At 58.3% G+C, this 26,311-nt stretch overlaps 1 protein-coding gene across 2 annotated transcripts; it reads left to right on the plus strand.

Annotated features, from left to right (window-relative positions):
- On the plus strand, positions 1-26,282 carry TJAP1 (tight junction associated protein 1). 2 transcript variants are annotated; one of them, XM_066595201.1, is made up of 11 exons: positions 1-53; positions 5,736-5,778; positions 10,290-10,399; positions 10,702-10,753; positions 11,321-11,460; positions 12,911-12,939; positions 18,454-18,615; positions 18,695-18,761; positions 21,962-22,069; positions 23,137-23,220; positions 23,423-26,282. In XM_066595201.1, the coding sequence occupies exons 5-11, from the start codon at positions 11,344-11,346 to the stop codon at positions 24,587-24,589; spliced, it is 1,734 nt and encodes a 577-aa protein (XP_066451298.1). In that variant the 5' UTR covers positions 1-53; positions 5,736-5,778; positions 10,290-10,399; positions 10,702-10,753; positions 11,321-11,343; the 3' UTR covers positions 24,590-26,282. The 2 variants fall into 2 exon arrangements, with proteins under 2 accessions (XP_066451298.1, XP_066451299.1); XM_066595202.1 differs by lacking the exon at positions 1-53 and adding an exon at positions 105-156.
- Positions 26,283-26,311: the final 29 nt, after the last annotated feature.

Here is a 26,311-nt window from a genome sequence, read left to right on the forward strand (position 1 = left end):
GGGGATTCCGGAGGATTACCCGGCGTGCCTCGCGGGAACATGGCTGCCAGGAGGTGAGAGGGGGAGGGAGGCCGCCTACGAGGCGACGGGGCAGGGTGCGTCCTGGCTGCACAGGGAGGGGGCGCTAGTGAGTCGTGAAGGAGCCGTCTGTTTGGGGTATGAGCAGCGGCCGTGCGGGGTAACAGGGAGGGGGCGCTGTAGGGCAGAGTTAGAGGGGCTTCCCTGCTGCTGTGTGCGGATGGCTGCAGCGGGGGGCACTGCGATGGGGGGATGATGTGATGTAGCTGCGGGGGGAATAGGAGGCATATTGGGGGTAGCAGGAGGCGGCAGTGGGGAGGAGAGAGGGGGAGATGTGGTGGTAGATCAGGTGACAGGTAGGGGAAGCGCTGGGGATGGCGGGTGACGTGTAGGGGGGAGCGCTGGGGACGGCGGGTGACGTGTAGGGGGGAGCGCTGGGGACGGCGGGTGACGTGTAGGGGGGAGCGCTGGGGACGGCGGGTGACGTGTAGGGGGGAGCGCTGGGGACGGCGGGTGACGTGTAGGGGGGAGCGCTGGGGACGGCGGGTGACGTGTAGGGGGGAGCGCTGGGGACGGCGGGTGACGTGTAGGGGGGAGCGCTGGGGACGGCGGGTGTCGTGTAGGGCGGAGCGCTGGGGACGGCGGGTGTCGTGTAGGGCGGAGCGCTGGGGACGGCGGGTGACGTGTAGGGGGGAGCGCTGGGGACGGCGGGTGACGTGTAGGGCGGAGCGCTGGGGACGGCGGGTGACGTGTAGGGGGTTGCGGGTTACACGTAGGAGAGGGCGGGTGATAGGCTGGGGAGGGCAGGTGATAGGCTGGGGGTGGCGGGTGACATGTAGAGCCAGGGCGGCTGATAGGCGGGGTAAGGCGGGTGATAGGCTGGGGGTGGCGGGTGATAGGCTGGGGGTGGTGGGTGACATGTAGGGGAAGGGGCAGCTGACAGGTTGGGGGAGGGCGAGTGGTAGGCTGGGGGTGGCGGGTGACGCGTACGGGGAGGGCGGGTGATAGGCTGGGGGGTGGAGGGTGATGCGTAGGGGGAGGGTGATAGGCTGGGGGGTGGAGGGTGATGCGTAGGGGGAGGGCGGGAGATAGGCTGGGGGTGGGGGGTACTGGTATACCTTGAAGCCACCGGAAGTGGTGGGTGGAGACAAGTGTTATGCTTCTTGACAGCTATGTAATGCCCCCACTGCCTGATTGGCTGTCCTTACCCCTCCGGCTTCAGGGCAGATTGAGCGGCTGCCGTGTGAAGGAGCTCATTACAGCAGACAGAACAGGCTGCCTGTCTTCTCCTTGCTTCCCCCGGTGGCGGTGGCGTGCCATGTCAGCTCTCAGTGTGAGTCTTTCTTTTGCTCTCTGTGGCCGGAGCGTGTGTAGTCGCTGACTGTGCGCTGTTCCCCGGCAGGCCATCTCAGCAGTTCCCCCGGCTGCCCCCATGCCCGTCGCTGCAGCCAGTGATGCATTGGTACTGCAGCGGCCGTGGGACTGATAACTCAGCGCTCAGAAATGAGCGTGTTGTCGCCAGCGGAGGAGTCAGTGGCAGCATACCATGGCATCGTCCTGGCAAGCAAGCCGGAGGGCAGTTGATTTGAAATATACAGTGTTGGCGGTGGAGGTGCCCCTGACAGCCTCAGATGGCATCGTGCCGCTGGCAACACATACAGCGGGAGAGCTAGCAGGGGACATGCAGGCCGGAGGGGACTTAATGACACAGCCGCAGACTAGCAGCACACGCTGCCTGGGGTGGTGCATCAAACACACTCGGCTACACTGCGAAGCTCCTGCAGCCAATCACTACCCAGGGGTGTCACCTCCTTGTCAAGAAGAGTATCCCTTGTCTCCACCCACCTCTTCCGGTGGCGTCAAGATACACCAGTGCTGGAGACGGCGGGTGACGTGTAGGGGGAGGGCGGGAGACAGGCTGGGGACGGCGGGTGACGTGTAGGGGGAGGGCGGGGGGCGGCGGGTGACGTGTAGGGGTTGTGTTGATGGGATGGTGGGTGAATTGTTTGGGTTGGCAGTTAGGTTGATGGGATGACAGCTTACATGTAGGGATCAGGTTGATGAGATTGTGGTTGATATATTGGGGATTGCAATGGGTGACGTCTAGGAGGGCGGGTAATGTGTCGGGGTTAGCCATTTTATAACGGGTGACATATAGAGGGAGGGTGGGTGATGGGAGGACAGGTGACGTGTAGGGGGGGTTATGGGAGGACAGGTGACGTGTAGGCGGGGGTTATGGGAGGACAGGTGACTTGCAGGAGGGTGGGGAGGTTATGGGAGGAAGGTGACGTCTAGGGGGGTGGGGGGTTATGGGGGGACAGGTATAGTGTAGCGGGATGGTGGCGGGGGTAATGGGAGGACAGATGACATGTAGGGGGTGGGTGATGTTGGGGGGTGATGTGTTGGAGTTAGCCGTTGTGTTGATGGGTTGGTGGGTGACTTGTAGGGGGAGGGTTCGGGGGGGTGATGGGAGGACAGGTGACTTGTAGGGTGTGGGTGATGGTAGGAGCGTGTTGTGTTCATGGAGGGTGACATGTAGGGGGAGGGTGGGTGATGGGATGACGGGGGACGTGTAGGGGGAGGGTGGCTGATGGGATGACGGGGGACGTGTAGGGGGAGGGTGGCTGATGGGATGACGGGGGACGTGTAGGGGGAGGGTGGCTGATGGGATGACGGGGGACGTGTAGGGGGAGGGTGGCTGATGGGATGACGGGGGACGTGTAGGGGGAGGGTGGCTGATGGGATGACGGGGGACGTGTAGGGGGAGGGTGGCTGATGGGATGACGGGGGACGTGTAGGGGGAGGGTGGCTGATGGGATGACGGGGGACGTGTAGGGGGAGGGTGGCTGATGGGATGACGGGGGACGTGTAGGGGGAGGGTGGCTGATGGGATGACGGGGGACGTGTAGGGGGAGGGTGGCTGATGGGATGACGGGGGACGTGTAGGGGGAGGGTGGCTGATGGGATGACGGGGGACGTGTAGGGGGAGGGTGGCTGATGGGATGACGGGGGACGTGTAGGGGGAGGGTGGCTGATGGGATGACGGGGGACGTGTAGGGGGAGGGTGGCTGATGGGATGACGGGGGACGTGTAGGGGGAGGGTGGCTGATGGGATGACGGGGGACGTGTAGGGGGAGGGTGGCTGATGGGATGACGGGGGACGTGTAGGGGGAGGGTGGCTGATGGGATGACGGGGGACGTGTAGGGGGAGGGTGGCTGATGGGATGACGGGGGACGTGTAGGGGGAGGGTGGCTGATGGGATGACGGGGGACGTGTAGGGGGAGGGTGGCTGATGGGATGACGGGGGACGTGTAGGGGGAGGGTGGCTGATGGGATGACGGGGGACGTGTAGGGGGAGGGTGGCTGATGGGATGACGGGGGACGTGTAGGGGGAGGGTGGCTGATGGGATGACGGGGGACGTGTAGGGGGAGGGTGGCTGATGGGATGACGGGGGACGTGTAGGGGGAGGGTGGCTGATGGGATGACGGGGGACGTGTAGGGGGAGGGTGGCTGATGGGATGACGGGGGACGTGTAGGGGGAGGGTGGCTGATGGGATGACGGGGGACGTGTAGGGGGAGGGTGGCTGATGGGATGACGGGGGACGTGTAGGGGGAGGGTGGCTGATGGGATGACGGGGGACGTGTAGGGGGAGGGTGGCTGATGGGATGACGGGGGACGTGTAGGGGGAGGGTGGCTGATGGGATGACGGGCGACGTGTAGGGGGAGGGTGGCTGATGGGATGACGGGGGACGTGTAGGGGGAGGGTGGCTGATGGGATGACGGGGGACGTGTAGGGGGAGGGTGGCTGATGGGATGACGGGGGACGTGTAGGGGGAGGGTGGCTGATGGGATGACGGGGGACGTGTAGGGGGAGGGTGGCTGATGGGATGACGGGGGACGTGTAGGGGGAGGGTGGCTGATGGGATGGCGGCGGACGTGTAGGGGGAGGGTGGCTGATGGGATGGCGGCGGACGTGTAGGGGGAGGGTGGCTGATGGGATGACGGGGGACGTGTAGGGGGAGGGTGGCTGATGGGATGGCGGCGGACGTGTAGGGGGAGGGTGGCTGATGGGATGGCGGCGGACGTGTAGGGGGAGGGTGGCTGATGGGATGGCGGCGGACGTGTAGGGGGAGGGTGGCTGATGGGATGGCGGCGGACGTGTAGGGGGAGGGTGGCTGATGGGATGGCGGCGGACGTGTAGGGGGAGGGTGGCTGATGGGATGGCGGCGGACGTGTAGGGGGAGGGTGGGGGTTGGCTGCCTCAGGCGACAGGTTGGGGGTTGGCGGGTGCTTTGATGGGACGGCAGGGCTGACAGGTTGGGGTTGGCTGCATCAGGTGACAGGTTGGGGTTAGATCGCTATGGTGACTTTTTCAGGGTTCAGTAGGTCGCTGGATGTTGCTTAGTGGTTCAAAATGTTGGGGGGGGGATTGGTGGGCGTCTTGGGTGTGATGTGGAGGGGTTGGTGGGCATCTTGGGTGGGATGTGGAGGGGTTGGTGGGCATCTTGGGTGGGATGTGGAGGGGTTGGTGGGCATCTTGGGTGGGATGTGGAGGGGTTGGTGGGCATCTTGGGTGGGATGTGGAGGGGTTGGTGGGCATCTTGGGTGGGATGTGGAGGGGTTGGTGGGCATCTTGGGTGGGATGTGGAGGGGTTGGTGGGCATCTTGGGTGGGATGTGGAGGGGTTGGTGGGCATCTTGGGTGGGATGTGGAGGGGTTGGTGGGCATCTTGGGTGGGATGTGGAGGGGTTGGTGGGCATCTTGGGTGGGATGTGGAGGGGTTGGTGGGCATCTTGGGTGGGATGTGGAGGGGTTGGTGGGCGGCTTGGGTGGGATGTGGAGGGGTTGGTGGGCGGCTTGGGTGGGATGTGGAGGGGTTGGTGGGCGGCTTGGGTGGGATGTGGAGGGGTTGGTGGGCGGCTTGGGTGGGATGTGGAGGGGTTGGTGGGCGGCTTGGGTGGGATGTGGAGGGGTTGGTGGGCGGCTTGGGTGGGATGTGGAGGGGTTGGTGGGCGGCTTGGGTGGGATGTGGAGGGGTTGGTGGGCGGCTTGGGTGGGATGTGGAGGGGTTGGTGGGCGGCTTGGGTGGGATGTGGAGGGGTTGGTGGGCGGCTTGGGTGGGATGTGGAGGGGTTGGTGGGCGGCTTGGGTGGGATGTGGAGGGGTTGGTGGGCGGCTTGGGTGGGATGTGGAGGGGTTGGTGGGCGGCTTGGGTGGGATGTGGAGGGGTTGGTGGGCGGCTTGGGTGGGATGTGGAGGGGTTGGTGGGCGGCTTGGGTGGGATGTGGAGGGGTTGGTGGGCGGCTTGGGTGGGATGTGGAGGGGTTGGTGGGCGGCTTGGGTGGGATGTGGAGGGCTTGGTGGGCGGCTTGGGTGTGATGTGGAGGGCTTGGTGGGCGGCTTGGGTGTGATGTGGAGGGGTTGGTGGGTGGTTCGGACCTGACAGTAAAGGATAAAGGGTTAGTGGATGGTTCCAGCTTGAGGTTGGTTGGACTTCGGTGGGTTTGGCAGGTGACTCGATGGAGTGACCTGTTGCGCTGGGTTGATGGCTGAATCGGCATAGTAGACTGGCGCGCTGCGTCTGATGATGGCGGGTGTGAGATCGGGCGTGGATGGATGCAGTCTGATGTTGGGGGGCGGATTAGTCAGGTCTGATATTGGAAGATCTCGGGGGTCCGCTCACCCCACTTTACCAGCTTGTGTTTGTCTTGTAGGTGAGGCCTGCGCTTCTCTCGGTGCGGAGGACCCAGCCGTGCGGTAAGCAGCAACGTTCTGTGTGCCTGTTGTATCCTGTGTGAGGAGGGGGACACCGAGCGCCCCGGACCTCAGCCCCACCAGTAGGGATCATTATCAGACTAGTCCTATACTAACGTGTGAGAGGTAGGAGGCGCTGCAGAGCCCGGACCTCACATGATAGTATAGCAGTAGTGTATCTGATGGGACTGAGGTACGGGGTCTGCGGCGCCTCCTATATCACTACTAGTCAGGACGCTGCAGACCGCAGTCCCATCAGTGAGACGAACTAGCCCTGTATTAGAAGGTGAGCGGAGGTACGAGGCGCAGGGATCTCCGGAGGTACGAGGCGCAGGGATCTCCAGAGGACGGCACATCCGCCCCGGACTCTGACCCTCCACGACTCCCTGGACTTTGGCTTCTGCTCGGCCGCTCACTGTTACCTATGAGGAGTCCGGAGGCGGCAAAAGATGGGAGTCGTCCTCCCGGGGAAGGAGTGAGGTCAGCAGAGGAGTGGTGCCGGAGCAGGGGATGCTGGGAGTTGTCACTGCGGAGCTTCCCTGTGTATCTGCCTACCCTCCCATGTATGTGAGTATATGTCCCCCACAAGTGTGTGTGTATGTATGATATATATATATGTGTGTGTGTGTGTATACCCCCTTGCACTACACTTGTATAGCTATATATCACCCCACCTCACCTGTATAGCTATGTACCCCCCATGTGTATATATCCCCCACACCTCACCCTGTACATGTATGTTTCGTGTATGTGTGTACCCACACAACTCCCTATTCATATATATATCCCCCACCTTGCCCTGTATATCTATGTACCTCCCATGTATATTTCTCCCCACACCTCACCTATATATTTATATACCCTTATGTGTGTATATATATATATCCCCTCACACCTCACCTGTATATCTATGTACCCCCTATGTATATATCACCCACCTCACTTGAATCTGTATCACATATTTTATCCAGGCTAGAAGCAGTACAACAGGGTACTAGAGCCTCCATGCCCCCCGTATCAAATCTTGTATCCAAGCTAGAGGTGATACAACAGGGTACTAGAGCCTCCATGCCCGCCTGTATCACATCTTGTATCCAAGCTAGAGGCAGTACAACAGGGTACTAGAGCCTCCATGCCCACCTGTATCACATCTTGTATCCAAGCTAGAGGCGGTACAACAGGGTACTAGAGCCTCCATGCCCGCCTGTATCACATCTTGTATCCAAGCTACAGGCGGTACAACAGGGTACTAGAGCCTCCATACCTGCCTGTATCACATCTTGTATCCAAGCTAGAGGTGGTACAACAGGGTACTAGAGCCTCCATGCTCCCCGTATCACATCTTGTATCCAAGCTGGAGGCGGTACAACAGGGTACTAGAGCCTCCATACCTGCCTGTATCACATCTTGTATCCAAGCTAGAGGCGGTACAACAGGGTACTAGAGCCTCCATGCTCCCCGTATCACATCTTGTATCCAAGCTAGAGGCGGTACAACAGGGTACTAGAGCCTCCATGCCCACACGTATCACACCTTGTATCCAAGCTAGAGGCGGTACAACAGGGTACTAGAGCCTCCATGCCCACCCGTATCACATCTTGTATCCAAGCTAGAGGTGGTACAACAGGGTACTAGAGCCTCCATGCTCCCCGTATCACATCTTGTATCCAAGCTGGAGGCGGTACAACAGGGTACTAGAGCCTCCATACCTGCCTGTATCACATCTTGTATCCAAGCTAGAGGTGGTACAACAGGGTACTAGAGCCTCCATGCTCCCCGTATCACATCTTGTATCCAAGCTAGAGGCGGTACAACAGGGTACTAGAGCCTCCATGCCCACACGTATCACACCTTGTATCCAAGCTAGAGGCGGTACAACAGGGTACTAGAGCCTCCATGCCCACCCGTATCACATCTTGTATCCAAGCTAGAGGTGGTACAACAGGGTACTAGAGCCTCCATGCCCACCCGTATCACATCTTGTATCCAAGCTGGAGGCGGTACAACAGGGTACTAGAGCCTCCATACCTGCCTGTATCACATCTTGTATCCAAGCTAGAGGTGGTACAACAGGGTACTAGAGCCTCCATGCTCCCCGTATCACATCTTGTATCCAAGCTAGAGGCGGTACAACAGGGTACTAGAGCCTCCCTACTAGGGGTCGGTTCTCCTTTTGCTCTGATATTGTAATCAATTCTATCAGCCTGGGTTCACACAGGACGGATTTGCCGCGGCAAATCCGCCCGCGGCCGCTAATCTCGGGATTAGCCAGCCACGTGGACGAGATTTCTCAGAAACCTCGTCCACACTGGACAGCCAATCCACTGCGGTAAGTCCGGCTGAAACCGCGGCAGCCGCAGTTTCAAAAGATGCAGCATGTCTATTTATTGTTTACTTTCGTCGCGGCCGCGCTCTCCTCTATGGCAGCGCCGGCCGCAACGGAAAAGCGAGCAGCCGGGCCGCTTCAAAGCCGCCGTGGGGTTTTCCGCGGTGCTTCTCCCGGCGAAAATCTCGCGGTTTTTGCTGCGGCCAAACCGCGGGATTTCCGACGGGAATACGCCCCATGTGAACCCAGCGTTACAATCACAGAGAAAGTGTCATCCGTCCGACAACCTCTAGAGGAGGGAAGTCACTGACAACAAGTGTGTATATATGTGTCTGTGTATATATACTCCTTCCAGGGGCGGGCAGTGAGCACATGTAATATACCCCCCCCCCCCCCCCCGCCCGTATATTATCGGCGCCCCCACCTGCTGGCTGTTATGTAACCCTATCTGCGGCTCGGATACGTTTCCTTCTGTCTGGCTGTTGGAGCCGCTGTTTTTCCAGACATGTGATCCGCGGTCTCGGGTTTCGGGGTGCGGGCCTCGTATGTTCAGGGGTCGCCACACGCTGCGGGGGTAGATGCCGTTTACACTCTGCTCCACGCAGCAGATTGCGGTTTCCTACACACAGGACCACCATGTGGCCGTACTTCCCTGGCATTGCGGGATGAGTGCCCCCCGGTGCCCACAGTATCTGCAGTGGTCCTCCGTGGCCCCTGATGTCCCCCTACACGGGTCACGGCGCCGTGCTGGTAGCTGATGGCGGTAACACGTCGAGTTGTTTACTGTCTGGCACCTGTGCCCGCGCGTCCGCCCAACGCTGAGGCCTCATCCAGGGTGACTGCGCAGGTTGCGTCTCGCCGCTCGGGTTACCGGCTCTGCCAGGTCTTGCCCGGACGTGGGAGGATGACGGGGTTTTTGTCCTGTGTGTGTTTTTCTGGCGTTCAGTTCCTCTCCACATTCTTGTTGGTACGAGTCAGAGAGGCACGCTGTTCATAGCCGGGGGGCACAAACTTTACAGGAGAGGCGGGGCGGCGCTGCGCGTGTCCTCACCTGGGTACACCTGGAGCCTTACAGGCACGAGTCAATATAAGAGGCGAGGAGGGCGTCATGCCTCCATAAATATCCCCGCCATCACCTCTGCCCACGTGTAACGAGCTGCGCCCCCTGCAGGATGCATTATAAATAGTAACTGCACCCCTTGCAGGGTTCTAGAGCAATGATATATTGTGATGGCGCCCTCTGCAGGATGCAGTTAGAAATAGTGGCAGCGCCCCCTGCAGGGTTCCAGAGTGATAATATTTAATAATGGCGCCCTCTGCAGTTTGTTGAAGCAATAATATGTAGTGACGGCGCCACCTGCAGGCAGCTAGAGCAATGAGTTATATAGTGACGGCGCCCCCTGCAGGCTGCTAGAGCAATGAGTTATATAGTGACGGCGCCCCCTGCAGGCTGCTAGAGCAATGATTTATATAGTGACGGCGCCCCTTGCAGGCTGCTAGAGCAATGAGTTATATAATGACGGCGCCCCCTGCAGGCTGCTAGAGCAATGATTTATATAGTGACGGCGCCCCCTGCAGGCTGCTAGAGCAATGATTTATATAGTGACGGCGCCCCCTGCAGGTTGCTAGAGCAATGATTTATATAGTGACGGCGCCCCCTGCAGGCTGCTAGAGCAATGATTTATATAGTGACGGCGCCCCCTGCAGGCTGCTAGAGCAATGAGTTATATAGTGGCGGCGCCCCCTGCTGGCTGCTAGAGCAATGATTAATATAGTGACGGCGCCCCCTGCAGGCTGCCAGGACAATGATGCATAGTGACAGTGCCCCCTGCAGATGTTGGAGTGAATGATCTATTGTGATGGCGCCCCCTACAGGATGCTGGAGTAATTATATATAGTGAGGGCGGCCATTACAGGCTGCAATAATAAATATTGATGGCGCCCCCTGCAGGATGCTAGAGCTGTGATGGCTGGTGAGGGGGTAGTAGCCACAGGTAGGGTTGGTTGCTGCAGCATGGTGAGGTGGCAGTTGAGCACAAGTTGGGGGTCTCAGGTGCTGCAGGCTGGTGATGTGCAGTCAGGCACGGTAGGCACAAGTGGGGGCTGCAGGCTGGCGAGGGTCAGGCGGGCACCAGTGGGCGATATGATACTTGTTGCTCTGACGGCTCGCTGTCCTCATGTTTCGTAGACACAATGCTGATTCCCGCAGCTTGAATTACACAGGACGGAGACGAGGCAGATTCAGCCGGTGTCGCCCAGATGGCATCATCTGTGAGCAGGACGCTGCACCCTCCACAGGTGAGACCCCCGCCCCGGTGACGTTGGCCATGCCCGTTTTCCTTCATATTGGCCCTTTCTTGTGTTGCTTGGACTGTCTGAATTAGAAAATAAAAGCCCTTCTGTACTGGCAGAAAGTGGGGGGCACAGCCTATCCTGTGCCCCCCACCATCTGCGCAGTGCCCCCCTACTGACACCGCCTGGCAGTTGAGAGCCAATCTGTGCCCCCCCCCACACACACCTTCAGCCAGCCTAGACTTAGATCTTTGGCTTCCCCCACCACCTTCACCAAGACTAACATATACCTCTTTGTGTTTCCACAGGCCTCCTGACACGCAGCGGATCCCCCGTCTGACCCGGTGTGGAGTTTTTGTTGTGAGTACATATCCATCATCATCAGACGGGACCAGATAACCCGTCACTATGTCTTGTGCAGGTCAGAGCGCACAGTAGGCACTGCTACATCCGGTGGAGTAGGTTACGTTCTGAGGAATCTTTGCTGCAGTGCTGTGTGGGTTATCCGTTCCGGGGTCCGGCGCGTGGTGGGACGGGCGCTCCGGGGTCCGGCGCGTGGTGGGACGGGCGCTCCGGGGTCCGGCGCGTGGTGGGACGGGCGCTCCGGGGTCCGGCGCGTGGTGGGACGGGCGCTCCGGGGTCCGGCGCGTGGTGGGACGGGCGCTCCGGGGTCCGGCGCGTGGTGGGACGGGCGCTCCGGGGTCCGGCGCGTGGTGGGACGGGCGCTCCGGGGTCCGGCGCGTGGTGGGACGTCAGCCCCTCCCTGTGTGTTTTCTCATCTATCGGGTCGATTGATCTTTCCCCAGTGAGCGGCGCCTCCCCCTGGAGAGATCAATATTCTGCCTCTGGCTGTGGATGTGTGCGCCGCTCTCGTTCTGCTCCTGCATCCTACATGTGAAGCCGCTGACTTGTCTTCCTCTGCCGTAGGATCGTTGCCCGTTGATATCAGGATGAGCAGCACGGCCCCCACCAAGAAGCCGTACCGTAAGGCTCCGCCGCAGCACCGCGAGGTCCGACACGAGCCGCCAGGAGCGCGGGAGGAGGTGCTGGAGCAGCCGAGCAGTCAGGTAACCGCAGGTGGAAGAGCCGGATACCAGCGCACGTGCTTCAGCAGAGCCGAGGCGGTGGAGCTGGATGCATCAGACGTCGGTAACTTTAGCTGTTCCTCCTCCTGGTCCATAGCATCCAGCAATGATAAGGAAGCAGAATGGGGGGGGGTTGGTAGGGGCAGACCTCCGCGGACGCTACTTCGGAGGGTGAAGTCCCTCAAGGGAAAGGGGAAGGTGGGGAAGTCCAAACGGCTTACGGGACTCCGTCGGTTCCTAAGTCGCAGTGAGGAAAACATCACCGTGGCAGAAACGGAAAAGCAGGAGGGTAAGAACCGCAGCTTGGAACGCAGCCTGGTCTTTAAAGAGCCCGCCGAGGTCCTAACCCCCAAGAAAGCCCACCATTCATCCAGCTGCCGGCCTCTGAAGAGCATCCTGAAACACCCCGACAAGCTGCGCTCTCCATCAGCCATGTCTCCATCAGGATCCCCCTCCCCAGACCGCAAGACTCTGCGGGACAAAGCTGACTTCTCTAGGTTTCTGGATGAGATCACCTCCCGGGTGCTGAGCCCGACCAACTTGCAGACAGCCCAGAGGAGAGGGCCATCCGTCGATGACGAGTCTCCACCAACCCAGGTCAGAACACCTGGCAATGGCTGTGGGAAGAAGGCAGGGCATCAGCGAGTGGTATCTCCAGGTCTGCCCATGGGCAGGAGGAGGTCAGATGAGAGGACTCAAGAGCGGGCGCTGCCCTCGGCCTCACACAGTAAGGAGCGCTGTCAGACCCCATCGGAACAGGGATACCTGGACACAGAGTCCCTCTCTTCTGCTTCTCACTGGAGTCCTGAGGGCAAAAGCCCTTCACCCAGGACATCGCCTCTTAACACTGCCCGCACCAAGGTTAGTGCCCCTTCCTCCTCCCGCAGCTTCAGCCTTTGCCATTCCTCTGGTTACCCCATCCAGTGTGCAGCCTCTTCCCAATGGTTTCCCCATTTTTCTCCTGTTCCTGGTTAATGTCTCGGCGCCTAGGTCCTGCAGTCTGTCATTACCGCACCCGCGGTTGGCTGTCACCCTGCTTTCCTAGGCTCCTGCATGGAGAATCTATCTTGCATTCATCATTCCCTGCTCATCAGAGTAGCTACGTCAGTTTTACTTTCATCACCTGGGAAAGCTTGGGTGACTGCCCCTTGGAATCTACGATCACAGCCAGAAGGTTCTCACTCAGCTTTCCTAGGGGTGGATATGACCTGAGGGTGTTTAGATAGCACTGCTGGTTGTATTTGGCATGCTAGTGTCACCTGATAGAATATTTGGTTGTATCTTGTTCTGGAGAAAGCTGGGAGACAATGGCACCATCACAGTTCCCATAGAGGGTGTCACCCAGCTTTCTTATACTCCTGATTGGAATATCTGATTATGTGAGACATCTAGTTTCCTGCCTGCCAGTGATTGATCTTCTCTCTGTTCACAGGACCCTGTGTCAGAAGCTGACAGAATTCAGTAAGTTGTCTTTTGCCTCCTCTTATCCTCCTGGCCTTCTCCTCCTTCCCCCTACTAGTCATGTCTTCTGGTCTTGGCCTCCAGTTGTTGCCTCCTTCTGCTCCTTGTCTTGCCCTCTGATTGTTGTCTTCTCATCCTCCTTGTCTTCTCGTTGTCGTCGTCCTCATCTTGCCTTCTGGTCATCATCATCTTCTCGTCTTTTTGCCCTACGGTCGTCGTCCTTGTCTCCTCCTCCTCCTTGTCTTTTTGCCCTACGGTCATCATCCTCGTTTCCTCCTCCTCCTTGTCTTTTTGCCCTGTGGTCGTCCTCTTCTTCTGCTTCTCCTCATCTATTTGCCCTACGATCGTCATTCTCGTCCTTTCCTCGTGTTTTTGCCCCACGGTCGTCGTCCTTGTCTCCTCCTCGTCTTTTTGCTCTACGGTCGTCGTCCTCGTCTTCTCTTCCTCGTCTATTTGAACTTCGGTCGTTGTCCTCGTCTCCCCCTCCTTGTCTTTTTGCCCTGCGGTCGTCCTCGTCTCCTCCCCCTTGTCTTTTTGCCCTGCGGTCGTCCTCGTCTCCTCCCCCTTGTCTTTTTGCCCTGCGGTCGTCCTCGTCTCCTCCCCCTTGTCTTTTTGCCCTGCGGTCGTCCTCGTCTCCTCCCCCTTGTCTTTTTGCCCTGCGGTCGTCCTCGTCTCCTCCCCCTTGTCTTTTTGCCCTGCGGTCGTCCTCGTCTCCTCCCCCTTGTCTTTTTGCCCTGCGGTCGTACTCGTCTCCTCCGCCTTGTCTTTTTGCCCTGCGGTCGTCCTCGTCTCCTCCGCCTTGTCTTTTTGCCCTGCGGTCGTCCTCGTCCCCTCCTCCATGTCTTTTTGCCCTGCGGTGCTCCTCGTCCCCTCCTCCATGTCTTTTTGCCCTGCGGTGCTCCTCGTCCCCTCCTCCATGGCTTTTTGCCCTGCGGTGCTCCTTGTCTCCTCCTCCATGGCTTTTTGCCCTGCGGTGCTCCTCGTCTCCTCCTCCATGGCTTTTTGCCCTGCGGTGCTCCTCGTCTCCTCCTCCATGGCTTTTTGCCCTGCGGTGCTCCTCGTCTCCTCCTCCATGGCTTTTTGCCCTGCGGTGCTCCTCGTCTCCTCCTCCATGGCTTTTTGCCCTGCGGTGCTCCTCGTCTCCTCCTCCATGGCTTTTTGCCCTGCGGTGCTCCTCGTCTCCTCCTCCATGGCTTTTTGCCCTGCGGTGCTCCTCGTCTCCTCCTCCATGGCTTTTTGCCCTGCGGTGCTCCTCGTCTCCTCCTCCATGGCTTTTTGCCCTGCGGTGCTCCTCGTCTCCTCCTCCATGGCTTTTTGCCCTGCGGTGCTCCTCGTCTCCTCCTCCATGGCTTTTTGCCCTGCGGTGCTCCTCGTCTCCTCCTCCATGGCTTTTTGCCCTGCGGTGCTCCTCGTCTCCTCCTCCATGGCTTTTCGCCCTGCGGTGCTCCTCGTCTCCTCCTCCATGGCTTTTCGCCCTGCGGTGCTCCTCGTCTCCTCCTCCATGGCTTTTCGCCCTGCGGTGCTCCTCGTCTCCTCCTCCATGGCTTTTCGCCCTGCGGTGCTCCTCGTCTCCTCCTCCGTGCCTTTTCGCCCTGCGGTGCTCCTCGTCTCCTCCTCCGTGCCTTTTCGCCCTACGGTGCTCCTCGTCTCCTCCTCCGTGCCTTTTCGCCCTGCGGTGGTCGTCGTCCTCGTCTCCTCCTCCGTGCCTTTTCGCCCTACGGTGGTCGTCGTCCTCGTCTCCTCCTCCGTGCCTTTTCGCCCTACGGTGGTCGTCGTCCTCGTCTCCTCCTCCGTGCCTTTTCGCCCTACGGTGGTCGTCGTCCTCGTCTCCTCCTCCGTGCCTTTTCGCCCTACGGTGGTCGTCGTCCTCGTCTCCTCCTCCGTGCCTTTTCGCCCTACGGTGGTCGTCGTCCTCGTCTCCTCCTCCGTGCCTTTTCGCCCTACGGTGGTCGTCGTCCTCGTCTCCTCCTCCGTGCCTTTTCGCCCTACGGTGGTCGTCGTCCTCGTCTCCTCCTCCGTGCCTTTTCGCCCTACGGTGGTCGTCGTCCTCGTCTCCTCCTCCGTGCCTTTTCGCCCTACGGTGGTCGTCGTCCTCGTCTCCTCCTCCGTGCCTTTTCGCCCTACGGTGGTCGTCGTCCTCGTCTCCTCCTCCGTGCCTTTTCGCCCTACGGTGGTCGTCGTCCTCGTCTCCTCCTCCGTGCCTTTTCGCCCTACGGTGGTCGTCGTCCTCGTCTCCTCCTCCGTGCCTTTTCGCCCTACGGTGGTCGTCGTCCTCGTCTCCTCCTCCGTGCCTTTTCGCCCTACGGTGGTCGTCGTCCTCGTCTCCTCCTCCGTGCCTTTTCGCCCTACGGTGGTCGTCGTCCTCGTCTCCTCCTCCGTGCCTTTTCGCCCTACGGTGGTCGTCGTCCTCGTCTCCTCCTCCGTGCCTTTTCGCCCTACGGTGGTCGTCGTCCTCGTCTCCTCCTCCGTGCCTTTTCGCCCTACGGTGGTCGTCGTCCTCGTCTCCTCCTCCGTGCCTTTTCGCCCTACGGTGGTCGTCGTCCTCGTCTCCTCCTCCGTGCCTTTTCGCCCTACGGTGGTCGTCGTCCTCGTCTCCTCCTCCGTGCCTTTTCGCCCTACGGTGGTCGTCGTCCTCGTCTCCTCCTCCGTGCCTTTTCGCCCTACGGTGGTCGTCGTCCTCGTCTCCTCCTCCGTGCCTTTTCGCCCTACGGTGGTCGTCGTCCTCGTCTCCTCCTCCGTGCCTTTTCGCCCTACGGTCGTCGTCTCGTCCTCCTTGTCTCTTTGCCCTGTGGTTGTCGTCCTCGTCTCCGTCTCCTCCTCCCCGTCTTTTTGCCCTGTGGTTGTCGTCTCCGTCTCCTCCTCCTCCTCCCCGTCTTTTTGCCCTGTGGTTGTCGTCCTCGTCTCCTCCTCCTCCTCCCCGTCTTTTTGCCCTGTGGTTGTCGTCCTCGTCTCCTCCTCCTCCTCCCCGTCTTTTTGCCCTGTGGTTGTCGTCCTCGTCTCCTCCTCCTCCTCCCCGTCTTTTTGCCCTGTGGTTGTCGTCCTCGTCTCCTCCTCCTCCCCGTCTTTTTGCCCTGTGGTTGTCGTCCTCGTCTCCTCCTCCTCCCCGTCTTTTTGCCCTGTGGTTGTCGTCCTCGTCTCCTCCTCCTCCCCGTCCTTTTTGCCCTGTGGTTGTCGTCCTCGTCTCCTCCTCCTCCCCGTCTTTTTGCCCTGTGGTTGTCGTCCTCGTCTCCTCCTCCTCCCCGTCTTTTTGCCCTGTGGTTGTCGTCCTCGTCTCCTCCTCCTCCCCGTCTTTTTGCCCTGTGGTTGTCGTCCTCGTCTCCTCCTCCTCCCCGTCTTTTTGCCCTGTGGTTGTCGTCCTCGTCTCCTCCTCCTCCCCGTCTTTTTGCCCTGTGGTTGTCGTCCTCGTCTCCTCCTCCTCCCCGTCTTTTTGCCCTGTGGTTGTCGTCCTCGTCTCCTCCTCCTCCCCGTCTTTTTGCCCTGTGGTTGTCGTCCTCGTCTCCTCCTCCTCCCCGTCTTTTTGCCCTGTGGTTGTCGTCCTCGTCTCCTCCTCCTCCTCCTTGTCTTTTTGCCCTGTGGTTGTCGTCCTCGTCTCCTCCTCCCCGTCTTTTTGCCCTGTGGTTGTCGTCCTCGTCTCCTCCTCCCCGTCTTTTTGCCCTGTGGTTGTCATCCTCGTCTCCTCCTACTCCTTGTCTTTTTGCCCTGTGGTTGTCGTCCTCGTCTCCTCCTCCCCGTCTTTTTGCCCTGTGGTTGTCGTCCTCGTCTCCTCCTACTCCTTGTCTTTTTGCCCTGTGGTTGTCGTCCTCGTCTCCTCCTCCCCGTCTTTTTGCCCTGTGGTTGTCGTCCTCGTCTCCTCCTCCTCCCCGTCTTTTTGCCCTGTGGTTGTCGTCCTCGTCTCCTCCTCCTCCTCCTTGTCTTTTTGCCCTGTGGTTGTCGTCCTCGTCTCCTCCTCCCCGTCTTTTTGCCCTGTGGTTGTCGTCCTCGTCTCCTCCTCCCCGTCTTTTTGCCCTGTGGTTGTCATCCTCGTCTCCTCCTACTCCTTGTCTTTTTGCCCTGTGGTTGTCGTCCTCGTCTCCTCCTCCTCCTCCTTGTCTTTTTGCCCTGTGGTTGTCGTCCTCGTCTCCTCCTCCCCGTCTTTTTGCCCTGTGGTTGTCGTCCTCGTCTCCTCCTACTCCTTGTCTTTTTGCCCTGTGGTTGTCGTCCTCGTCTCCTCCTCCCCGTCTTTTTGCCCTGTGGTTGTCGTCCTCGTCTCCTCCTCCTCCTCCTCCTCCCCGTCTTTTTGCCCTGTGGTTGTCGTCCTCGTCTCCTCCTCCCCGTCTTTTTGCCCTGTGGTTGTCGTCCTCGTCTCCTCCTCCTTGTCTTTTTGCCCTGTGGTTGTCGTCCTCGTCTCCTCCTCCTCCTCCTCCTCCTTGTCTTTTTGCCCTGTGGTTGTCGTCCTCGTCTCCTCCTCCTCCTCCTCCTCTTTGTCTTTTTGCCCTGTGGTTGTCGTCCTCGTCTCCTCCTCCTCCTCCTCCTCCTTGTCTTTTTGCCCTGTGGTTGTCGTCCTCGTCTCCTCCTCCTCCTCCTCCTCCTCCTCCTCCTTGTCTTTTTGCCCTGTGGTTGTCGTCCTCGTCTCCTCCTCCTCCTCCTTGTCTTTTTGCCCTGTGGTTGTCGTCCTCGTCTCCTCCTCCTCCTCCTCCTCCTCCTCGCCGTCTTTTTGCCCTGTGGTTGTCATCCTCGTCTCCTCCTCCTCCTTGTCTTTTTGCCCTGTGGTCGTCGTCCTAGTCTCCTCCTCCTCGTCTTCACCTTACGGTCGCAGACCTCTTCTTTTTGACCTCCGATTGTAGTCTTTTCCTTCTCCTCTTTTTGCCATACGGTTGTCGTCATCTCCTTCTCATCTTGCCCTGCCATTATCATCTTCTCTCATCCTAATTTTGCCACAGCCTCCTTCAGTTATAGGGCACTACATCTCATAGTTTGGGTCCTGCAGTTTGTTGCCCCCTGTGACGTACTCCACTGAATCTAGGACACTGGGCATGCCGAGCCGTCGTCCTAGCGGAGAGCTGCCATGCAGGAGGAGTGGTGTTGTGTGACGGCTCCGTCGCTGCTCCTCTGCACAGTGTATTCGCATGACGCACATCACAGCTGCACAGTACAGCCTTATGCCACTCGGCGTACTGATAGCGCTGGCACCCCGCCATCATGTGATGTCACCAGAGGATGGGTGAATAGGAGGGGGTCCCGGTGGGAAAGCCTTTTTATCTCCTCCATGTGACCTAATAGGAAATTGCATGATGCTGTCCACTTTACAAAGTGTTAACCCTACTCTGTCCTGCATAGCTGGGAAACAACCAGTGTGGCCACTATCTTTATACTGGTTATACTGGGAATCAGTATGGGGAAATGTCAGTATGCGACCATTCTTCTTCAGGAAGGCTATGACATTTTAGTGCAGACGTATGACTTGATGGCTGCCCCCTCCTGTCAAATGAATGTTGGGCGATCTCCCTCGGCACTTAACCCATTTCATCTTTGCAGCTTTCTGCAGCATCAGAATGACGAGCTGCGCAGGCGTTTGGCATATACCGCAACCAAGATGGAGGCCATGGAGCACGAGGTGGACGCCAGTCGTCATTATTTGGAGGTGGAGCTAAGTCGTAATCGGGAGGAGCTGGAGAAACTTAAGGACAAATTCCGCAGGTAAGTGAGGAGTTGGTTGCATTGTGTATCGTCCCATCATCGGTGACCCCCGATTCAACCATTACCTCCCATCCTGCAGGTTACAGAACAGCTATACGGCCTCCCAGAGGACCAACCAGGATCTGGAGGAGAAATTACACACCCTGGTAAGGGCTCTGCCTGGGGCCAGCTCTAGTGATGGGCGTCGTACAGATATGTCCTCCATATTTCTCATATCCTGCCTTTCAGTATAAATGGCTGCCGGGCGAATGAGCCCGGGGTGATAGTGTAGCGGGGGAATGCAGATGAGGCTGGGAGGATGACGCCATGATGATGGTGAAGCATGAAGGCAGAAGAGGCCAGGGTAATGGTGTAGGGGAAAAGGTAGAGGAGGCATCGAGGGTGGGGTCGGGGCGATGGTGTAGAGGGGAAAGTGGATGAGGCTGAGCCTACAGTGGAGGGCGGATGAGGCCAGGAAAATGGTGTAGAGGGAGGATGCGGATCACAATGGGAGGATGAGGCCACAACGATTGGGAGGAGGGAAGACAGAAGAGACCGGCATTATGATGTAGGGGATAAGGCAGAAGAGGCCAGGATGACGGTGCAGGGCATGAGGCAGTTGGGGCCAGGATGACGGTGCAGGGCATGAGGCAGTTGGGGCCAGGATGACGGTGCAGGGCATGAGGCAGTTGGGGCCAGGATGACGGTGCAGGGCATGAGGCAGTTGGGGCCAGGATGACGGTGCAGGGCATGAGGCAGTTGAGGCCATGATGACGGTGCAGGGCATGAGGCAGTTGGGGCCAGGATGACGGTGCAGGGCATGAGGCAGAAGAGGCCGGGATGACGGTGCAGGGCATGAGGCAGAAGAGGCCGGGATGACGGTGCAGGGCATGAGGCAGAAGAGGCCGGGATGACGGTGCAGGGCATGAGGCAGAAGAGGCCGGGATGACGGTGCAGGGCATGAGGCAGAAGAGGCCGGGATGACGGTGCAGGGCATGAGGCAGAAGAGGCCGGGATGACGGTGCAGGGCATGAGGCAGAAGAGGCCGGGATGACGGTGCAGGGCATGAGGCAGAAGAGGCCGGGATGACGGTGCAGGGCATGAGGCAGAAGAGGCCGGGATGACGGTGCAGGGCATGAGGCAGAAGAGGCCGGGATGACGGTGCAGGGCATGAGGCAGAAGAGGCCGGGATGACGGTGCAGGGCATGAGGCAGAAGAGGCCGGGATGACGGTGCAGGGCATGAGGCAGAAGAGGCCGGGATGACGGTGCAGGGCATGAGGCAGAAGAGGCCGGGATGACGGTGCAGGGCATGAGGCAGAAGAGGCCGGGATGACGGTGCAGGGCATGAGGCAGAAGAGGCCGGGATGACGGTGCAGGGCATGAGGCAGAAGAGGCCGGGATGACGGTGCAGGGCATGAGGCAGAAGAGGCCGGGATGACGGTGCAGGGCATGAGGCAGAAGAGGCCGGGATGACGGTGCAGGGCATGAGGCAGAAGAGGCCGGGATGACGGTGCAGGGCATGAGGCAGAAGAGGCCGGGATGACGGTGCAGGGCATGAGGCAGAAGAGGCCGGGATGACGGTGCAGGGCATGAGGCAGAAGAGGCCGGGATGACGGTGCAGGGCATGAGGCAGAAGAGGCCGGGATGACGGTGCAGGGCATGAGGCAGAAGAGGCCGGGATGACGGTGCAGGGCATGAGGCAGAAGAGGCCAGGATGACGGTGCAGGGCATGAGGCAGAAGAGGCCAGGATGACGGTGCAGGGCATGGAGCAGTTGGGGCCAGGATGACGGTGCAAGGCATGAGGCAGTTGGGGCCAGGATGACGGTGCAAGGCATGAGGCAGTTGGGGCCAGGATGACGGTGCAAGGCATGAGGCAGTTGGGGCCAGGATGACGGTGCAAGGCATGAGGCAGTTGGGGCCAGGATGACGGTGCAAGGCATGAGGCAGTTGGGGCCAGGATGACGGTGCAGGGCATGAGGCAGTTGGGGCCAGGATGACGGTGCAAGGCATGAGGCAGTTTGGGGCCAGGATGACGGTGCAGGGCATGAGGCAGTTTGGGGCCAGGATGACTGTGCAGGGCATGAGGCAGTTGGGGCCAGGATGACTGTGCAGTGCATGAGGCAGAAGAGGCCGGGATGACGGTGCAGGGCATGAGGCAGTTGGGGCGAGGATGACGCTGCAGGGCATGAGCCAGTTTGGGGCCAGGATGACGGTGCAGGGCATGAGGCAGTTGGGGCCAGGATGACGCTGCAGGGCATGAGGCAGTTTGGGGCCAGGATGACGGTGCAGGGCATGAGGCAGTTGGGGCGAGGATGACGCTGCAGGGCATGAGGCAGTTTGGGGCCAGGATGACGGTGCAGGGCATGAGGCAGAAGAGGCCGGGATGACGGTGCAGGGCATGAGGCAGTTGGGGCGAGGATGACGCTGCAGGGCATGAGGCAGTTTGGGGCCAGGATGACGGTGCAGGGCATGAGGCAGAAGAGGCCGGGATGACGGTTCAGGGCATGAGGCAGTTGGGGCCAGGATGACGGTGCAGGGCATGAGGCAGAAGAGGCCGGGATGACGGTGCGGGGCATGAGGCAGTTTGGGGCCAGGATGACGGTGCAGGGCATGAGGCAGTTGGGGCGAGGGTGACGGTGCAAGGCATGAGGCAGTTGGGGCCAGGATGACGGTGCAGGGCATGAGGCAGAAGAGGCCGGGATGACGGTGCAGGGCATGAGGCAGAAGAGGCCAGGATGACTGTGCAGGGCATGAGGCAGTTTGGGGCCAGGATGACGGTGCAGGGCATGAGGCAGTTTGGGGCCAGGATGACGGTGCAGGGCATGAGGCAGTTTGGGGCCAGGATGGCGGTGCAGGGCATGAGGCAGTTTGGGGCCAGGATGACAGTGCAGGGCATGAGGCAGTTGGGTCCTAGAGGATGAACCCAGGACAATGATGTATGGGGGAAGGTGACGAAGCAGTGGATGCAGCACCTTGAGCTCTGCTATAACTTACATGTTGTTCTCTTTCTTTCTTTGTCTTGCTTTGTCGCAGGCCTCGTTCAGCCAGAGCTGGATCTATTCAGTTGCGTTTGGTAGCGGTGGGGGTGGGGTGACAATGTAGTGGTGGGGGTGGGTTATTGGGGGTTATTTGTCCCGTCTGTCCGGCTTTCCGGAATGTACCCCTATTTTTTGTCTTCCACCTCTGGCAACCTCGGGGTTAATAGTGACACCTTTCACCTCGGCCATCCACCTCCCTAGAATGGCTGACATGCTCTGTCTCATGTATGTTGCGTGTATGACGACATGTGTTTCCTCACGGCTGCACCTCCCCCGCCCTCTGTCCTACTCCACATGACACTGACATGTCCTTCTCATCGCTTGTAGATTAAGAAGGCCGAGATGGACCGAAAGACCCTCGACTGGGAGATTGTGGAGCTGACCAATAAGCTGCTGGACGCCAAGACGACCATCAACAAGCTGGAGGAGCTGAATGTACGTCATACAGGGCTATGGCCATAGGGATCGGACCTGGGGGGGTTACAGCGGGTGTAACTCTGGATCTGTAATGTATGTACACAGTGACTCCATCAGCAGAATAGTGAGTGCAGCTCTGGAGTATAATACAGGATGTAACTCAGGATCAGGGCAGGATAGGTTGTATGTACACAGTGACTCAACCAGCAGAATAGTGAGTGCAGCTCTGAAGTATAATACAGGATGTAACTCAGGATCAGTACAGGATAAGTAATGTATGTACACAGTGACTCCACCAGCAGAATAGTGAGTGCAGCTCTGGAGTATACAGGATGTAACTTAGGATCAGTACAGGATAAGTAATGTATGTACACAGTGACTCCAGCAGAATAGTGAGTGCAGCTCTGGAGTATAATACAGGATGTAACTCAGTATCAGTACAGGATAAGTAATGTATGTTTACAGTGACTCCACCAGCAGAATAGTAAGTGCAGCTCTGGAGTAAAATACAGGATATAATGCAGGATCGGTACAGGATAAGTAATGTATGTACACAGTGACTCAAGCAGCAGAATAGTGAGTGCAGCTCTGCAGTATAATATAAACTATAACTCGGGATCAGTACAGGATAGGTAATGTATGTACACAGTGACTCCACCAGCAGAATAGTGAGTGCAGCTCTGGAGTAAAATACAGGATATAATGCAGGATCGGTACAGGATAAGTAATGTATGTACACAGTGACTCCACCAGCAGAATAGTGAGTGCAGCTCTGGAGTATAATACAGGATGTAACTCAGGAGCAGTACAGGATAAGTAATGTATGTACACAGTGACTCCACCAGCAGAATAGTGAGTGCAGCTCTGGAGTATAATACAGGATGTAACTCAGGAGCAGTACAGGATAAGTAATGTATGTACACAGTGACTCCACCAGCAGAATAGTGAGTGCAGCTCTGGAGTAAAATACAGGATATAACGCAGGATCGGTACAGGATAAGTAATGTATGTACACAGTGACTCCTGGGGTTGTGGTGGATGTATTTATTATCTGCTCATCTATCACCCTTTGTCTTCTCTACTAGGAGCGCTACAGACAGGACTGTAACCTCGCTGTGCAGCTGCTCAAATGCAACAAGTCTCACTTCAGGAACCACAAATTTGCAGATGTGAGTACCGACATTGTCGTCACCAGTTATGGGTCAGCCTCGAGTCTCGTTGCATTCCACCAGTATTTACCGTCGGTGTTCATGGGTTACACTCGTGGCCCCTATAGACCATGTGCCTAAAGCTTGTAGTGAGATATCCAGTTGTGTTACCATGTCCCATGTGCCCTCATTGACTTGTGTGTTCATCTCTCCTTCTTGCCAGTTACCATACAAGCTGCAGGACATGGTCAGCAAGCATCTTCAGAACTCGGCCTCCTCTCCCGGCTCCGGTCAGGACACTCCTCCTCCTGGCCTGTCACATTCAGACGTGGTGCCCACTTCTGTCATTGCCCGTGTTCTGGAGAAGCCAGAATCCCTTATTCTTAACTCTGCCACCTCCAGTAGCGGCAGCGGCCCCACTGCAGAGGATGTCTTTGTGCATGTAGACATGAGCGGGTCCGGTCAGCAACATAATGGCGTCCTCCAGAAGCAGGAGAGTGTGGACAGCACTAACGAAGACCCTCCAACTTTTGAAAAACTCAGTCCGTACCCAACTCCTCCACCTCCACACCCTCTGTACCCGGGACGTAAAGTCATCGAGTTCTCTGATGAAAAGGTGCGGATCCCTAAAAACAGTCCACTGCCCAACTGTACTTATGCTACAAGGCAAGCCATCTCACTCAGCCTAGTGCAGGGTGAGGAGGGCAGCCCCGACAGACACCGCACCGTCCCAAACAGCCCGGCATCTTCAGGCAGCTACCCACAGCGGGCACGAAGTGCTGATAATCCTGCTCGGTCTCCATTAAGTAGTGCGGCCCCCAGCTCTGCCAGCTCGGAGGAAGACATGCTTGCTAATTGGCAGAGGATGTTTGTCGATAAAGCGGCACCGAGTTCAGAGGGGTCTGTGGCGCACCGCACGTCCTTTAGTCGCGACACCGCGCTGGAGCTGCAGCAGAGGTTCAGCCGCTCGATGCAAGAACTGAGCCGCGCTGCGCAGGCTTTTTCTGAGACGTCCGGAAACAGCTGGATGAGCAGCCGGGAGTCCAGTTCAGAAAAGGAAAGCAGCGGGACGAAGAGAGGACAACTTCCCAACGAGTACGGCAAAGAGTTCTCAAATGAAGAGGCTCAGGACCTCTTGTCCGGAGCTGTGGAAGAAGAGGAGGACCTCCTGGAGCTGCCGCCACCCCTACCGGAAGACATCGATGAGGAGGAACAGGAACTGGAAGATCACATCCTTGAGACTTGCATAGAGCCAGAAGACAGGGAGATATTTAAGGAGAAACCTCCGACTGGTCGCCCACACCGAAGCCCCAAGCGAATGGGTGTCCACCATCTGCATCGGAAGGACAGTCTGACCCGGGCACAGGAGCAGGGGAACTTACTGAACTAGCGAGGAGCGTTGCACCAGATACATGGGATGTCTTTGGGCTGTGGCCATTAACCTTACAGTATATGCAGATAACCAGGCCCAAGGTCTTCAGACCTGCTGGCCACCTCCGCACACATTCGTGTCTGCAGCCATGACAATAGTGCACTACAGGAGGAGGGTTACCCAGCGGCCAGCACAGGTTCCTACAGAGGAAGATGCTCCGATTTGACCGGAGCTACAGTAGGTTATACGTGAATGCAGGTGCTTAGAGGAGGTGGATGGGTAAGGAGACCAAGGATGTACGAGAGCTCAGAGACGGCCAAGGTCGGAACACATACCTATTGGCATATGAGTGTCCCAGAGTGTTGGGGGGGGGGGGCGGAATCCGGTGGAGAAATGCAGTGATGGAAAGAGGGGGGTGATGGAGTAGCGGCGGCTGCACGGCTGGGTTGCGGCCAAGAACGCCGCTCTTTGTACAGATTCATGTGGCTTTTAGTGTTCACTAGTTGTAGTTTCTTAAAGGCCATGTGGGTTGCCTAAAGGTGACCAGCTAGTGAAGGCAGACCTGCACCACCTCTGCTGCAACCCACCTGCGTGGTGACCGCTATGTTGGACCTTACCCTTAAAGGGGGTTTCCATGCAAATACTATTAATGACCTATCCTCATCAATAGTTGTCTGGCTGCGATCTGTTGATCGGGCGCCCACTGTCAGCGCCGCCGTATACAGGGGTCGGAGCAGAAGTAGATGGTTCTGGCGCTTGTTAACTGCTGGCTTGGGGTCTCATGAAAATCAATAGCAGCTCCACTTGTTATTACAAGCGCATCCCGGTCATCTCTTCTCCGACCCCTGTATATTGTGGTGATGACAGCTTGGCCTCTGATTGGCCAGGATCCTGAGCGGTGGACCCCAGCCGATCAACTACTGATGACTTATCCTGGGGGTAGGTCATTAATAGTATTTGCCTGGAAATCCCCTCTAAGATTTAGTGTTGGTCACATCATGAAGTGCCCAGGTCTCCTCGTTGTGTCCTCTGACCCCACATCGCAGCAGATATTCGCTGGGGGACTTTCTGTTGCAACTACTTGATCTCCCCTCCTCAGAATCGTGGTTGGAGATGCTGGCGCTGGGTAGCCCACCTCTGCCAGATTTCCAAAGCTCCGGTGTCAGCACGCGCCCGCTTCACCCTCAGGTGGTGGCTCATGCAGATGGCGCCGTGTCCCAGAGCTTTAGAAGTCTGACCATTCTCTGGTATTTGTCACACGATGAAACCGCGTTGACGCAGCGTTGAATATTTGCCGCCTTTTTTTGTTTTTTGCTCAGTGAGATGGCGGAGTGCGACGAGCAGACCCCTCCTCCGGCCGCTTGTGTTTTGTGTGAACTGTTCTTCTCCTGTCTGTGTGCTGGTTGCAGCCCTGCCGCTGACGCTCTCCGTGGCTCGCTCAGGGCGCGGCCTTGTCTTCACGTTCCTCGGTGGTGGGCGCCTCCGTCTCGTCCTTGTGCCCATGTCAGACTCGTCCATCGGTCATGTCTGTATATAGACGCACATATATATATATTTTTGTATCTGGCGGCACAGTATTACCCTCTCCTGTGTGTCTGGCGCCTCCCTGTCCTCGGGATCTGACTGTTAAACCCGCGTAGATTTATTTTCTGACATTTTTTCAGAGCTGATGTCTATTTTCCAACGAGAAATAAACTTATTTTAAATGAAATTCGACTTGTGGTGATTGAGGACGGCGGC

Source organism: Eleutherodactylus coqui, chromosome 3, assembly GCF_035609145.1.
Source record: "Eleutherodactylus coqui strain aEleCoq1 chromosome 3, aEleCoq1.hap1, whole genome shotgun sequence".
Lineage (NCBI taxonomy): Eukaryota > Metazoa > Chordata > Amphibia > Anura > Eleutherodactylidae > Eleutherodactylus > Eleutherodactylus coqui.

Excerpts from the sequence above, each read along its gene's own strand:
- TJAP1 (XM_066595201.1), top strand. The coding sequence starts at position 11,344 with ATGAGCAGCACGGCCCCCACCAAGAAGCCGTACCGTAAGGCTCCGCCG. Across the intron at positions 18,762-21,961 it reads AGGAGAAATTACACACCCTG|ATTAAGAAGGCCGAGATGGA; the intron begins GTAAGGGCTCTG and ends CATCGCTTGTAG. Across the intron at positions 22,070-23,136 it reads ACAAGCTGGAGGAGCTGAAT|GAGCGCTACAGACAGGACTG; the intron begins GTACGTCATACA and ends CTTCTCTACTAG.